This window comes from Nelumbo nucifera, chromosome 8 (assembly GCF_055504915.1).
Source record: "Nelumbo nucifera cultivar China Antique chromosome 8, China Antique-T2T, whole genome shotgun sequence".
In the NCBI taxonomy this organism is placed as follows: Eukaryota; Viridiplantae; Streptophyta; class Magnoliopsida; order Proteales; family Nelumbonaceae; genus Nelumbo; species Nelumbo nucifera.
In genome coordinates this window covers 33,065,447-33,081,235 of record NC_142656.1, presented here as the reverse complement: position 1 = coordinate 33,081,235, position 15,789 = coordinate 33,065,447, and the positions used below count along the sequence as shown (strand labels likewise).

At 41.8% G+C, this 15,789-nt stretch overlaps 1 protein-coding gene across 1 annotated transcript in view; it reads left to right on the top strand.

Moving 5' to 3' along the window:
• Nucleotides 1-15,368: 15,368 nt before the first annotated feature.
• LOC104603169 (adagio protein 1) overlaps nucleotides 15,369-15,789 on the top strand; it is a 95,202-nt gene continuing 94,781 nt past the window's right edge. The window contains exon 1 of the mRNA XM_088892883.1: nucleotides 15,369-15,775. Within this exon, the coding sequence (XP_088749009.1) occupies nucleotides 15,720-15,775 (56 nt within the window). The 5' untranslated portion in view covers nucleotides 15,369-15,719. The remainder of the gene's footprint in view (nucleotides 15,776-15,789) is intronic.

Genomic DNA, 15,789 nt, shown 5'->3' with positions numbered 1-15,789 from the left:
GTACAAGACTTAGATTCTGTCTTCCAAATCCTGCGTCAGTATAACATGAAATTAAATCCCAACAAATGTGTCTTTGGCATCACCTCGGGCAAGTTCCTGGGCTACGTTGTCAATCGGCGTGGCATCGAGGCCAACCCAGAAAAAATACAAGCCATCCTAGATATGAGACCACCTCGGAAAGTAAAAGAAGTCCAAAGGCTAAACGGCCGCATAGCTGCCCTAAGCCGCTTCATGTCCAAATCGGCAGACCGCTGCCTTCCCTTCTTCAAAGCAATCAAAGGCAAAGGGTTCGAATGGACCCAAGACTGTCAGCTCGCGTTTGACAAGCTAAAAGGCTACCTCACCAAAGTGCCAACCTTAGCTCGGCCCGAGGAAGGCGAAGTCTTAGAGCTATACCTCTCGGCCAGCGATGAGGTGGTCAGTTCGGTACTAGTAAAGGAGGCAGATCAGGTCCAGCGACCCGTATATTATGTTAGTAAAATCTTGCAGGGAGCAGAGACAAGGTACCTGCATATAGAAAAGCTAGCGTATGCCCTGGTGGTAGCAGCACGGAAACTCCGCCCGTACTTCCAGGCCCACACCGTCATCGTCCTGACCGACAAACCTCTGAGGCAAGTTTTACTCAAACCCGAGGTTTCCGGCCGGCTGACGAAGTGGTCCATCGAGCTCAGTGAGTACGATCTCCAGTACAAGCCAAGAACTGCCATCAAGGCCCAAGGCTTGGCAGATTTTATCGCAGAGTGCACATTCAACCCCGAAGCCCCTGAGCCGGTCGAGCCCAAGGTCCCCAGTTCGGGCGAACTCAGAGCTCTCAAGCCAAACGAGTCCGAGCCCCGTGAAGTTGCAACCAGCGTGGCTTCCCTCCTGGTTAGACCAAGCGCAAACTGGGAGGAGGAGCCCTGGATCCTTCACGTAGATGGCTCCTCGAACCAACAAGGCAGCGGGGCTGGAATAGTGCTACGCGGCCCGGGCGGAACAAAACTGGAATACGCACTACGCTTTGAGTTCGCGGCATCCAACAACGAGGCGGAGTACGAGGCACTGATAGCCGGGCTAAACCTAGCGCGCAAGGTCGGGGCAAAGCACATGGTTATCTGCAGTGATTCCCAGCTCGTGGTCAACCAAGTTACAGGCGAGTACGAAGCACGCGAACTCACTATGGTTGCGTACTTAGCAAAAGTAAAGGAAGCTCTGCTCAACTTCCTATCACACTTCATCAAGCAAATCCCGAGATCAGAGAACGCTAAGGCCGACTCCCTGTCCCGACTAGCTAGCACGAGCCACAACGCCAGGAGAACCGTGTACGTAGAAGACTTGCCTCGGCCCTGCATTCTCGGTGGGGCAAGAGAGGTCGCTCCCGTCCCCGAAGCGGAGCAGAGCTAGATCGACCCACTCGCGAGCTTCCTGTTGGACGGAACCCTCCCCGCGGACCGCAGCACAGCCAAGAGGGTGCAGCGGCAGGCAGCCAAATACGTCAGGATAGACGAACGGTTGTACCGACGATCCTACACGCTCCCCTATCTGCGATGCTTGCGCCCAGCCGAAGCCGAGCTAGTACTCCGCGACATCCATGAAGGCTTGTGTGGCGGACACCTGGGGGGCAGAACCCTCGCCCAAAAGGCACTTCGACAAGGATACTACTGGCCAACGATGAAGACAGAGGCAATCGAGCTCGTCAGAAAATGCAGCAAGTGTCAGAAGCATGCCAGCATCCACCACCAGCCCGCTGCCGACCTCAAATACCTCACCAGTCCATGGCCCTTCGCCCAATGGGGCATCGACCTCCTGGGGCCATTCCCACCAGCGACAGGCGGGAGAAAATTCCTAGTGGTGGCAGTAGACTATTTCACAAAGTGGATAGAAGCCGAACCCCTGGCAATAGTTACGGCCCGAAACATACAAAACTTCTTTTGGAAGAACATCGTATGTCGCTTCGGGCTACCTCGGGTACAGATCTCCGACAATGGCAAACAGTTCGAAGACATCAAGTTCCAAGAATGGTGCCGAAGTATGGGAATTAGCCAGAACTTCACATCGGTCGCACACCCGCAGGCAAATGGCCAAACAGAAGTAATGAACAGAGCCATCCTCCGCGGACTAAAAGAGCGATTGGACCGAGCCAAAGGGTTGTGGGCAGACGGACTACCAAGTGTTTTATGGGCACACCGAACCACGGAAAAGACTGCCACAGGTGAGACCCCCTTTAACCTCACATATGGCACCGAAGCAGTGATCCCGGCGGAAATCGAAGTGCCTACGTTACGACTAGAAGCGTACGACGAACGGACAAACGAGGGCGAGCTGCGCACCAACCTCGACCTACTGGACGAAATGAGAGACCTCGCGCACATCCGAACTGCAGCTTACCAACAAAAGGTAGCTCGGTACTACAACGCGCGAGTAAAAAAGAGGAACTTCCGCGTCGGTGACCTGGTTCTCCGTAAGGTCATGGTGCCCGAACCCGGCGTAGGGAAACTTGGACCGAACTGGGAAGGACCCTACAGAGTAATGAAAACACTCGGTGGGGGAGCGTACGAGCTCGGAACCCTAGAAGGGAAACAAGTACCCCGAGCATGGAACGTTGTCAACTTGAGAAGGTACTATCTGTAGGCCACCAAAGCAAGTACGCCGAGGTCATTTCATAAAACGAACTGAGGGACCGAAATGGTCAGTTCGGCAAAAAATATAGCTCGGAGACACCAGTACATGAACAAAAGGACATTTCATTTCAAAACAGATGTGTACATTTCATTTCATTACATCTCACAAGCCCGGGGCTACTTCATCGTCATCAGAAGCCTCTCCGACAACACCCGAAGGACCTGCCTCCCCCTCGGAGTCTGGTTCGGCATCCGCGGCATTAGCCATCTCCGGAGTGATGCGCGAAGGGGATATGGCGCTAGTATCGAGGTCGGGGTACGTATTCCGGATCATCCACCGACTTAGCTTGAAACCCCTACTGTAGGAGTCTACCATCAGGTCATCGAAATCCGGCGAAGCAATGTAATCGCTGACAGCCTTCTTCTTCGCGTCTTCGATGCCTTGAGAGAAGATCTGAGTCCTCTCCCTGATATCCTCCTGAAGATATTCGACCTGGTGCTCCAGGTCCAGCTTCATTTCCGCCATGCGCTGCACCACCACCCCCATGGCCTCGGCATCCCTCTGAGACCTCGCCTGCCTAGACCGCGCACGGCGAGCAGCAGCATCAGTAGCACGAGCATTCTCCTCAGCAGTCCGAGCAGCCTCCTCGGCAGCTCGCGCCTGCCGCGAGCACTTCTCCACCTGGTTTGCCAAGGCGTGAATGGAGGAGTTCACCTATCAAAGGAAAACGAGGTCAGAGAAACGAATGAAAAAATAGAAACCGAGCTCTAAAGAAGGGATCACTTACCACCATGGCATGAGTAACGGCACGGCAGGCCACTTGGTGCAGAGGGAGCTCAGTCCACGCCGCAACTTCCTCAGGAAACATCGCCTCCTTACTCCATTGAAGAGCATGCACAAGCGACAGCACGCTCCTGAAGTCCCCCGGGGCCTCCGGGCCCGACGGACCAGCTCGCGTATGAGCGGACTCGGAATAGGCGGGAGCCCCCGTGTGTGTGGTTTCGGCATAAGGAGCCCCCGCCAGCCCCTGCATAAGAGGAACCATCTCGAGCTCCTCTGCCGGACAATCCGGCACCTCGGGCTCCGCAGCTCGGGACGGCTCGGCGCGAGCTCGCTTGGCCACCCGCTTTCTCCTCTTCATCCCCTCGAACAAGTGCGCACCTCGGGACCCTCGAGAATCCATTGTACCTGCGAAAAGGAGTTCGGCATCAGTAAGACGTAAGCGAAGAGCAAGACAAGATCACTAGGGAAAGAACCTACCCGAACTCAGGCCCGCAGCAATAAGCTTGGCCTCCGTCAGATACCATTGGCAATCTAGCCTAAGCCGCGCCCATTGCCGGAGGCCCCTCGCCGTCTCCTCATCAAGTGTGATGCCGGAATCAAGAGCGGCCACCCCCAGCCGGTCTGAAACGGCCACCCCATCGCACTTCGCACCCCGAAATAGTCCCGCTTCCACGCCGGGACCTTATTGGGGAGTCCGTGTAAGAGCTTGAAGCCCGGGCGAGGGGACAGGTAGTATGCCCGCCTACGCCCAGGAAGGGGACCCACTTGTTTTTTCAACATTAAGATAGAAGAAAAAATCTCCAGATCCAGAGGGAAGTTCTCGTCGCAAAATAAAGAGATCGTTCCCACTAAGTTCCTAATAGAGTTCGGGTGAAGCTGGCCAACCGTCACACCGAAGTGGTTTAGGACCTCGACAAGAAGAGAGTGGAAGGGCAGTCGCAGCCCCGCGGCGAGCTGTTCCCGGAAAATCACCATCTCATCAGGACCGTGTTCCCAAGGAAAGCTCCCCGTATGGATAAAATAACCGTACTCACTGGGCAAATTATAGTAGTCTACGAGGGTTTGAAGTTCCTCAAGCGTCATAGTCGAAGGGCTGAACTGATCTACAACCCGGCCACGGCGGGAGGTGGATGCCGACCTACCCGAAGCACCTCGGTTGGTAGGCCCGACCCCTTCCCTAGGACCTACGTCGGGCTCACTTGAACTACCGTGGGACGCAAACTGGTTCGTAGAACCCACATCAGACCTGCTTGAACAGTCTGAACCCTCCAAACCAGACATCGTGGAACGGAACGGAATTCCAAAGAACACTCACCCGGGAAGAAGACTGAAGCAGATCGCGAGAACTCGAACAAGCAAGAAGCCCTGGAACGCGAGCTGAAAAGCCCTGGGACGCGAGCTGAAAAAGCCTAGACGCGAGCTGAAACTTAAGGCGCGAGCTCAAGATATACAACAACAGCAAGGATGCCCCCCCCCCCCCCGCGCGCTATTTATATCCACAGCGTACGGAGAGCGACGGCCCAGATCGAAGCCAATCCAACGGCCTACAGCCGCGCTAAGCCGCACGTCTTCCAAGACCAATCGGCGCACGTCTTTCCGAAACTGATGGAACGTCGCGCACGTCTTGTTAGAGGACAGGTGTCGGCACGCGTCTTCCCGAAACTGACAGGGTAACGGCGCACGTCTCCTCTCGATAAAAGCGTCTGCAGCGCAACTCCTGAACAACTGCCGTCACGACTCCCAAACGCGCGCCCTTTTTTGAAAATCAAATTAGAGCAAGCGTGCTCAGCACGGACCAAAACCCTCCTGCTACCTCGCAAACTCCCTGCGCCAAGACGGAACCGTTGTCGCAGGGAGTGGGGGGCAATTGATGAAGGGAAATTTGGCCCGACCTCGCGATCGCCCGACACATGGCAAAAGCAAGCAGCTCGGGACAGTAGAGCACCCAAAGCGAACATCGGAAGCAAGTCCAAACTCACTACCGAGCCCGAACTCCAGACCGCTGTACTTGGTCCGAGCTCCTTGATAAAGAGCGAGCTCCCTGTCAAAGGTCCGAGCTCCCTAAAACCTGAGTTCCCCAAGTCCGAGCTCGGTATTAGGAACCCGAGCTCCCTGTTAAGGGTCCGAGCTCCCCAAGAACCCGAGCTCCCTAAAAACCGAGCTCCCTATTAAGAACACTCCCTACTGGGAGTCCGAGCTCGCTATTAAGAGTGAACTCCCTACTGAGAACCCGAGCTCCCTGCAAGGAGCACGAACTATACTGGGCCCCAAGCCTCACAAAGCTGACCCGAGCTGACCCGTGGCAGCTCGGAATACTCCAAACCGAACTCAAGGCACCTCGCTCGCCACTCCAACACCTCACTTCCAAAGCACCAGGCCAGCCAAACATACCCGACACCAAGGACGTCTTTACCCAAGGGCGGCGTACCTGACTGATTTGGGATCTGACGCCTGACAGCCGCATTTCAAACGACTTCCTGCCACCGCCACCTGCAACTGTCGTCACTAGCCGCAGAGACGGCTCCGACGAAAGGAACAGTGGCGGTTCTGTCCGACTAGAGGAAATGACACCCTGGCAGGAGTTCAGAAGTAATCATGCCCGACCTGACGGAGGCCTGGAAATGAGTGCGCGAGGTGGTTATAAAAGGCTTCTACCCCCCCCCCCCCCAGGGAGGAGGTATGTTAACTTTCGCGCTATCTGGTTATTCTTGCCTTTGAAGGATTCTAACTTGAGCTTTGGAGCCCTTACGCCGGGTTCTCCCCGGAGCTTCTCTTCCCCTCCCGTTTCAGGTCCCTGTTGCTCATTTCAGAGGCAAGAACATCAACAGCTAAGACCGGCCAGATTGTGCATCATCACTGCTATTGTTATTTATTCAGTTTTTTTATCTTTTGGTAGTTTATACTTTATACATGCCCAAGTACTTCATCTAATTTACGATATAAAAGAAATAACAAAAGAAACTAAATAACCAGATTCCTGAAAATGTTTCAATCTCTTCTAATTTCACTTATTCAAGGACGATTAATGCAAACAGAAGTTGTATCATACTAGTTTTACTTTCATTTCTGCTATTATTGTTTATTTAATTTTTTGATTTTTTGGTAGTTTAAACTTTATACATATTCAAATACTAAATCTAATTTACGATATAAAAGAAACAACAAAAGAAACTAAAGAACCAGATTCCTGAAAATGTTTCACTCTCTTCTAGCCACACATATTGAAACTCCAGCAAAATTCCAAGGACTGCAACGCAAACGCCAATCCAGATCTTCGATACTCCCTCTGCCCCCGAAATCTGCTCCTTTCTGGCTTCTTGGCGCTGCAAACCGTGATGATGATGGACCATGAGAAGAAGATGAAACGGGAGACATTAGGTATGAAGCATTTGAGTGGCGAGGTGATGCGATTGAATCAGTGTCTGAACTGTAAGACTCCAACTTTTCAACCCAATCAGAGCCTGAAGAATCAGAAATAACTTCTCTTAATACTGTTTGAGTTTTGTTTGGAGGTTGGCTTCTTCTGGTTTTCTTCCAAAACCAGACCTTTGACCATAGCAGTCCCTTGGCCGGTTCAACTGGATCGATGCATGGCCGTCCTAGACCTGCACTCTGAATTGCCGGCGGGGGACTGAGCGGTGGAATTGACTCTGTTTCCGGTTGGCTTTTCGCTTTCCCGGGCTGTACTTCCCATTTGAATGGAATCCCTTCGCCACTCCGGAAATAAATACGTGAAGAGAAGCCATTTGAAGCATCCCTTGAAATGATTCTATTGAAGAACTGCTCGTCTCCTTGAAGTAGAGAAAGGGTGTGACAGCTCTTCTCTGTCGGCTTCTCCATATCAGCTGTCTTCTCTTGATCTTTGCACTCCATTTTTTAAATAAAGAACTTGATCGATATCAGTACAGTTATCTATGGCTGTCTTGGGTTTCTGTTAGGTTCCGAGGTGAGGATACAATAAATAGCTATTCTTGTTATCCGTGTATCCAAGGCCAAAAGGTCATCTTTGAGTCCTGCAAATCTGATGGTTTGGGTTCATTTCTCTGATTGGTTTATTAACTTATATAATCTATATTTCTCGGGTAATCTTCAATTTGAGCAACTTAGTTACCACGTTAATCAAAGGGAGCTGTGCTGACAGGCTTATACATGTGCAATTACCAAATCTATAAGATTCAGTTAACTTCTCTTCCAATTTTCTTCCTTCTATATGAAAAAGGAGATTCAAACAAACCTTGCTGAAAAAGCAGTTCACCTTCTAATACTTTTGCATTTTATACACCATCCATTAGTCTTAAATTGATGTCTTCTTCTGTATTTTAAATATCAGTTGCATTGTTAGTAAGAAAAGGTGCGATTATATTGGTAAGAGAAATAAGAAGTTGTTGAACTACTCAAGGAAAAAACAAATGAACCTCCACTTATTTTACAACCATGATGCATGGAAGCATGACCCCCTCAAAGTCTTTTTTTTTTATTATTATTTTTAAAATTTTATAAGGCTTCTTTAATTTGCAAACCAAGGGCCGGTCTCCATTATAAAACTCAATTCTCCTGTTTCTTCAAGCAAAAGTTCAATTAATTTCAGACTAAACAGCACCAAGTAATACCCTAAATTAGTGTTCGAAGACGGTTGCTATATATAGATGCATGGTTTATAGTGATGCCGTGAGATAGCTGCTGTTTTGTTGTCAGGAGGCACTTTAATTTGTACTATGTTCTAACTACAGCTCTTAATTAATTAAACAAGACTAATAAATCAGTGTTGTCTCTTCACAGAAGTTTGATTACAGCTGAAGTGGCTGAACTGATAAGGTTAAGTCTTATAGTGAATAAGTTTTAAGGAAGTTAATTAATTTTAAGTTTTTTCATGGCTAAAGCTAAAGTTGGGTCACTCTGGGTGGATTATTGTAGGAGCACTTGAATATTTTATTCTATATTATTTTTACAAATAACCAATAGATAAAGAAAGAGAGATTTATTTTTCTGATATCTAGCCACTTGGCACCACTATCCCTTTTACTAAAATCTCACTCCAATTCCCCTCTATTCTCTCCTCCACTTTCCCATGAAAAAGGGTATTGTTTTAAGAAATTGTATCTCCGAAAAAACACACCCAGTATTATCTCCTAAATTATCTCTATTTCTTATTTATCCCCCTCCCCTACTTTTTCATCTATTTCTATCTAAAGAAAGCCTGAAAAACTTAACAATTATTTAAATATTATAAAAAATTATGTAATGACCATAAATTGTTTATTAAAAAACAGAAATAATTATACTAGAACTAAGAATATTTAGATTATTAGTAATTTTATATTTTTAAAAATTCATCATGAAATTATGTAATAACAATATAAATTTTATTTTAGGGAATATTAAAATTAATAACTAAAAATAAAAAACAAATTTTTAAATTTTATTAGAGTAATAAAATCTTAAAAAATTTAAAATATTATTTAAATAGTTCAATAAAAATATTTTAAATAACAGAACACTAAACATAAAAATATTTAATATTATGAAATAATTTTAAAATACTAACATAAATATTTTAATATTAAAATAATATTAAGTAGCCAAATATTTTAAATAATAAAATATTTAACATGAATAAAATTTAAATATCCAAAATAATGAAATTATATAATAAATTTAAAATATTTCTTAAAAATAGAGAAATAAATATAAAAGAATTCATAGTATTTGAATTAATAATAAATTTACATTTTACAAACTTAATAACGAAATTATGTAATAATATTATAAATTATAATTTAAGGATCATTAAATTTCGTAGATATATAATATTTTAAAATTTTAAATAAAAAAATTATTTGACTATTTAAATAACGGTTTAAATAACTAAATTTTTAATATTTTAAATATTAAAAATTTTCATAATTAAATCTTGTTTTAAATATTATTCATATGACAAGAAATAGGTTACATAACGAAATTATGAAATAACTTTAAAAAATTATTTCATAATATTTGATAATAAGAATATATAATAGAAATAATTCAAAAATTTTAAATATTACTGAAATAATGAAAACTGGATTAAATACTTTAGAAGTATTGAAGCTTCCAAATAACAAAAATATGTAATAATTTCAATACAGTTTTAATTAGTATTAAAAATTAGAATAATAATTGAAATTATAATTATAGTAGCAATAAAAATATTATTTCAGTTTTATCAATTACAAAAATATAGAAAACGATTTTCAAAAATATTAATATTTATTAATAATAGTTATATATATATTATATTTATATATACAAATTAATATTTATTGTATTTTAGTAATTATTTATTGTATTTGCTTGATAAATATATTTTCTATAAATATATATGAATATATTTTTGTTTTGTTTTTTAATAGTAAGTTTTCAAAAATTATTAGATATTAAATTATTAGCTTTTATTAAAGATTAGACTATTAATTTAGCTGAAATTAAATATTGTTATTTTTGTATTGTAAAAAATAGTTAAAAGTAGTATATAAAACATAAAAATTATTAATTATTTAAAAGTTAAAATATAAAAAAGTTATCTACTTTTATGTTTTTTTGTTGTTTTCACTTAACAAAACACGTACGTCGCAAGGGTCCCATTAGTTATCTATTAAAATTGGACCACTTGGACAACCCTTGAATTTTTTATTATATAACTATCTAGGGAAAATCTATGGTGAGAAAAAGATATCGTATGGAAAGAGTAATAAGTCTTTCAGTTTAACGGGTTCAACTATGATATCGGAAAGATACAATATCTCAATTTTTTTTGACCAATCAAATGATCACAAAACGTGGTAATCAATTATATATTATTTATCAAAATTCATAGGTGGATTTTGATTGGTCAAAACTCTTTTTATACCATATTTTTCCTGTATCATAAATTTCCCCAGTTTAACCACTCCAGCCGTGATCAAACGGCCCCTACTGACGGTCAACGTCCACCACTCCATCAGCCGTTAGTTTGACAGATTTTCTTGTACTGTTTGTCCATCTAGTATTGCTGTCAATATATTTGTTACGATGTAAACTTCATTGTGTCATATATCGATGTCATCCCTGCATCATACAACTTTATTTTAAATCATTTTCAGTACCAAATTCAAATGAAGCAATGTATAATCATGCATGGTTTTGTGCCAAACCATGTATATATTTTAATACTATAGAATTTACAAAACAGAAAACAAGAAAACAAAGATTCTTGCTTAGCTATTTCAAAATTCTAAAAATGAGTGGATGATTCATTGCCACTTACCTTAAATTCAATAAAGGATCCATAGGTGTACAATCCAGTCTCTGCTCATGAGTTGCCTAGTTTGTAAGTTTTAATTTTCTATATTTTTTTTTTTATTTGGGGTAGTAATACCTAAAGGCGTCAACTTTCAATTACGATAATTGTGTAGCTGTAATTTCAAAAATTAACACTCTTAGTTATTAGCATTTGATTGGTGGTTATCTAGAGCAACATCTTAATTAAAACATTTTAAAATGCGAGAATCATCATTTACATATTTTACTAGTGGGACCTATGTGATGTACGAGATTTTTTAAATTAAAGATAAATAATAGAAACATATAAGAGTATATAATTCTTTTATATAATAATTAATAATTATTTATATTTTATACACTATTTTTAATACTTTTTATAATACAAAAAATAACAATAATTAATTTTTGATACAGTTGCTTATCAAATTTAAGGATGGCAATTTTCCCCACTTCCCCAATCCCCATGGGGATCCGCCTTGAATGGGGCAGGGATGGGGATGATTTTCCCTTGCGGTAACAGAGATGGGGAAATTTTCATCCCTATTGGCGGAGATGGCACGGGGACAAGGAGAGCACTCCTTGCCCCATGAGGACCCCGATCCTTGTCCCATGGGATTCCTGCCAATATATGTATATATGTATACATACCTAACTGGACCTAGAACGTCAACCGGTTCCCAACGTTCAACCATTCGGTCTGGTATGATTTTCAAAACACTGATTTCCTTTTTTCTTTTTCAGTTGGAGAGAGGGTAGTGGTAAAAAAATCCCAAATATCTTTCACACGTTAGAAGGAATTTCTTATAATTTAACTTTTTTTATTGCAAAGATGAAAAAGTCTTTCTAAATAATAATAATAATAATAATAATAATGATGATGATGATGATGTGATAAATATATAATATTAGAAATATGTCTAATTTTTCTATAACTGTTCTGTATTTATCAGCATTGTTATCTATTTTTATATTTTATTATATATTATTTAATTTTAACATAATGAACTAACCCATTTGATCCAGATGGTTAAATCGCGGACCCACCACAATACCACCTGAAGAGAAAAGTGATTTTAACTTCCATTTCCATATCTATAAAATATTGATCCAAATGGTCATTGATTACCATTATTGTTGAAATCTCCATCTGTGGACACTGGTGAGAATGGTCTAGGTTCTAAGAGTGAAAAGTAGAGAAGAAGGTGAAACGGGGAGGAAAAGGACTAGGGTTTGGTGAGCTAAGCTTCTCAAAGTTATCCAAGAATAACAAGATGGGAGATGGACAAAAGATCTGATCCCCTGAGTTCTATCATGGGAAAGGATTCTAGAGTCTTCTTTGGCCCTAGCTTCAAAGGTTATGTTTGGTTTGAAGGAAAAGGTAGAGAAGGGAAGGAAAATGTAGGGAAACTTTTACAAACTTTGTATAGATTTCCCTATCTTTTTCCCTTCCCTTTCCTACCTTTTCCTTCAAACCAAACACAGCCTAAGTTGATCTGAAAAGGGGACACGCATTAGACTGTGGAGTGGGAACCAATTTACGACTTAATTTCCACTCTCACAAGATCCTCTCACATATTGCTTCAGGGTATAAACTATAAAGTCTCAAATCATACAGGCCTGAGTGATTTTCATTTTCTCTTATCACGGTTCCACTCGTGCTTTTGTCTTGGCTCAGAGTTTGGGAATTGCAGTCTTGACTTTCATGAGAAAAGGTAGTCCACGGTGCATTTTGTTGAGAGAGAATCTACATGTCCTCTTTGTTATAGCAAGATAAGTGTCCATGACTGCGGTTGGTTTATCACGAATCAGTGGTGTTATATTAGTTTGTCCCCATATATTAACCCCCTATTCAATAAGGACCTTGCTCATTATTAAACAAAAAATGGGTTTGGTACTTTTGCAAGGAATCAGCCCCCAAAATTTTGAGAAAAATTTTAATAGAAATTAGCTCCCAAAATTTTAAGGAATTTTTGAAAGAAATTAGGCCTCAAAATTCTGAGGAAATTTTAGAAGAAATTAGCCCCCAAAATTCTAAGGAATTTTTAAAAGAAACTATGTGACAAAAATTTTGAAGAATTTTTATAAGTATCTAGCCCCCAAATTTCCGAGGAATTTTTTGAAAGAATAGCCTCCAAAACTCTAAAAAATATTTAAAAGAAATTCGCTACTCAAAATCCCGAGGATTTTTTTTTAAAGAAATTAGCCCCTAAAATTCTAAGGAGTTTTTTTATATAAATTAGCTCCTAAGATTCTAAGGAATTTTTGAAAGAAACTAATTCCCAGAATTATGAGAAATTTTGAAATAAGTTGGCCCCCAGAATTCTAGCAAGCCTTTTGAAGAAATTAGCCCCCAAAATTCTAGCAAACCTCGTTGTATATTCGAAGAGGTTTTCCTCAATATTTTTGGTGGGTTTCACAGGCTAAGGCAAATGTTTGATCCTCGGAGTTTTAGGGAACGTCATAGTTGTGGTTAGGACGATTGTTCCCCCCTTGGAGTGTTGAAAAAGTTTTGCGGGGAGGTAAAGTTGTTCTTCAATCTTTTTATATTCCTAATCCACACAGGCATATTTTTGAATTCTCCACAGAAGAACAACTTCTGTGGAGGATTTTCGGAGAATGTAATGACATCTAGCAGGTGTCATTATATCAACAACAGAGGCACCATTGAATTCTCCACAGAATATATGCTAGCAGCAAACCTAGACCATAACAAGTAGACCTGTTCATGGGCCGGGTAGCCCAATGGCCTGGCCTGGCCCGGCCTGCACCCCGGTCAGGCTTGGTCATATAATTAGGCCCGCAGGCCTGACCTCGGGCCTAATACAGTAAGCCCAACTGTGTTTTGGGCCGGGCTCGGGATTTGTCAAAAAAGCCCGGCCCGACTCAATATTATATATTTTATAAAATACATAATATGTATTTTATATATCATATAAAATATATAAATAATATAATATTTATAATTTAATATATATATATATATATTTTTTTCTTTATAATTTCTCTCTCTCTCTATCTCTATTCAACCACTTCAGCAATAGTAATGCATGGGCTAAATTTCGAGCTCGGGCCTAGGCCCCAGGCTTCAGGCCTTTTATAAAGACCGGGCTCGGACCCAAGTTGTAGGCCCGATGATCGGACCGGACTCGGGCTCGAGCCTTAGAAAAATTTATTAATACAGAGTGAAAACCCGGCCCGAACCCGACCCAACCCGACCCATAAACAAGTCTAATAACAAGCCACTTTACCTCACAACAAAGATTAGGGGATTCCATGTAGGGGAGTTCAATGAATTTGATATCCATACTCAAACTACAATTGATGGGCTTGGCCGATGAGTTAGTAACTGGCCTACCCATGGAATTGACAAATTTAAGTGGAAATATCTCAGCCACTAAAGGTTCCATCGTGCAACCTCTCATAATTAAGTGGAAATATCTCAGCCACTAAAGGTACCATGTTCTCAATAGACCTTTGATACACCATTTTTGCATTGTATTATTCACTTATCATAAATGCATCAAAGCACGACACAATGAGAGAGTAGTGAGAATACCAATAACAAGGGTCCTGTTTCAGAAGTCTGAAAATGCATCCTGACGGTAGATAGAGAGGGCCTAATTTCGTTTTGGTCTTCCAACTTTAAAATATGTCAATTTAATACCTAAATTTCCAAAAGATGCAAATTTAGTTCTTGTCATTAGCATTTATCACGTGATGACATTTACATCTTAAAACTTTTGAAAAAGTCAAAACTACCCAACAAAATAAGACACCATTGAACATATTCTTTCTCGAGAATCTATTGAACAAAAGCAATAATGAACAATCCCAAACCAACCACCAACCTTTTCGGTGAAGAATCATTGTCACGGTTAGGGGCAATATATAAATCATAATTATAAACAAATTTTATATCACATAAGAGTATACATCATAATTACAAAATAAGTGATGCAAAATTTGTATTTAATTCAATTAGCTTTACACAGAACCTCCCTCAGAGTGAAACCACCCACCAAATTTCGTTTCCATTAAACACTAGAGTCACAACGATACTTGCTATATAATTTGTGTTTGTTTTTATGCAGCTTTTGTTAGAAGGACAGTCTTAACAAAACATTGATTAAAGGGAAGATCGTGGTGTGCGATCATATTAGCACAAGAACAGATATATCAGGGGAAAGCATAAGACGGGGTGGCGGTGTAGGGATGATATTCGTTGTCAGCATTCGATTTTTTCTTGGTCTGCCGTCTGAACCCCCAATTTACTTCAGACATCCAATGAAGTCCTTTCAATCTCTCTGAAACACCTAAAATCCCAAAAAACTCGAATCTTGCCCCAAGAGCGCTCAGATCCACTATTAAACCTATCCGATACTAATTCGATGGCCCCGATCAACACCCATTTACACCTCAACCCTTAGATCAGACACCACCATCGGACTCAAGACCTCCCAAAATACTTACCCAACAAACCTCAACTCAAAATTCTTCTGTTTACCCTCTCATCAAGCAAAAATTTCATTTCTATCCCTTTCGTTAGCTTAAAGCACCCACAACCTAGATCCCCTTGATCCAAACACATCTAAGCCAATCAAACCATATGATTAAGTCCTAAACACACCAAAACACTTGTCTTTTTTTTCTTCTTAATTTAGCGGGGGCTGTGTAGTCCCCTCCTCTGCCACTATCTCTCCAACCGAACCGCCGCTGCAACTCCTAGCAGCGGCGGTATTCTTCACTCGATCTCTCTTCTCTCTTACTCTCTCCATTTTCTATTCTCTTGTCATTTTCCCTCACTCTCATATTGATCGAATCCGTCTGCCACAGTAATTTCCACCATCGTTGCTGCATTGCTCACTTCCGATCACAACTGATCTAACCGACTATAGTGGACGCCACTCATATTCGTTCTCTTTTAGTCTCAAGTGAAGCCTAGACCATAGGTGATGGTTTCTGAGTGATCTCAACAAGCTCCTATCCACGAGCATCAACCATTGCAGTAGTTCGAAGAGGGAGAAACCAAGGATAGTATGATACTGAAGTTTCCCCTGCTCCATCGATTTTGTTCAGGCCAACATTCAACCAGGTAAACTCTTCTCT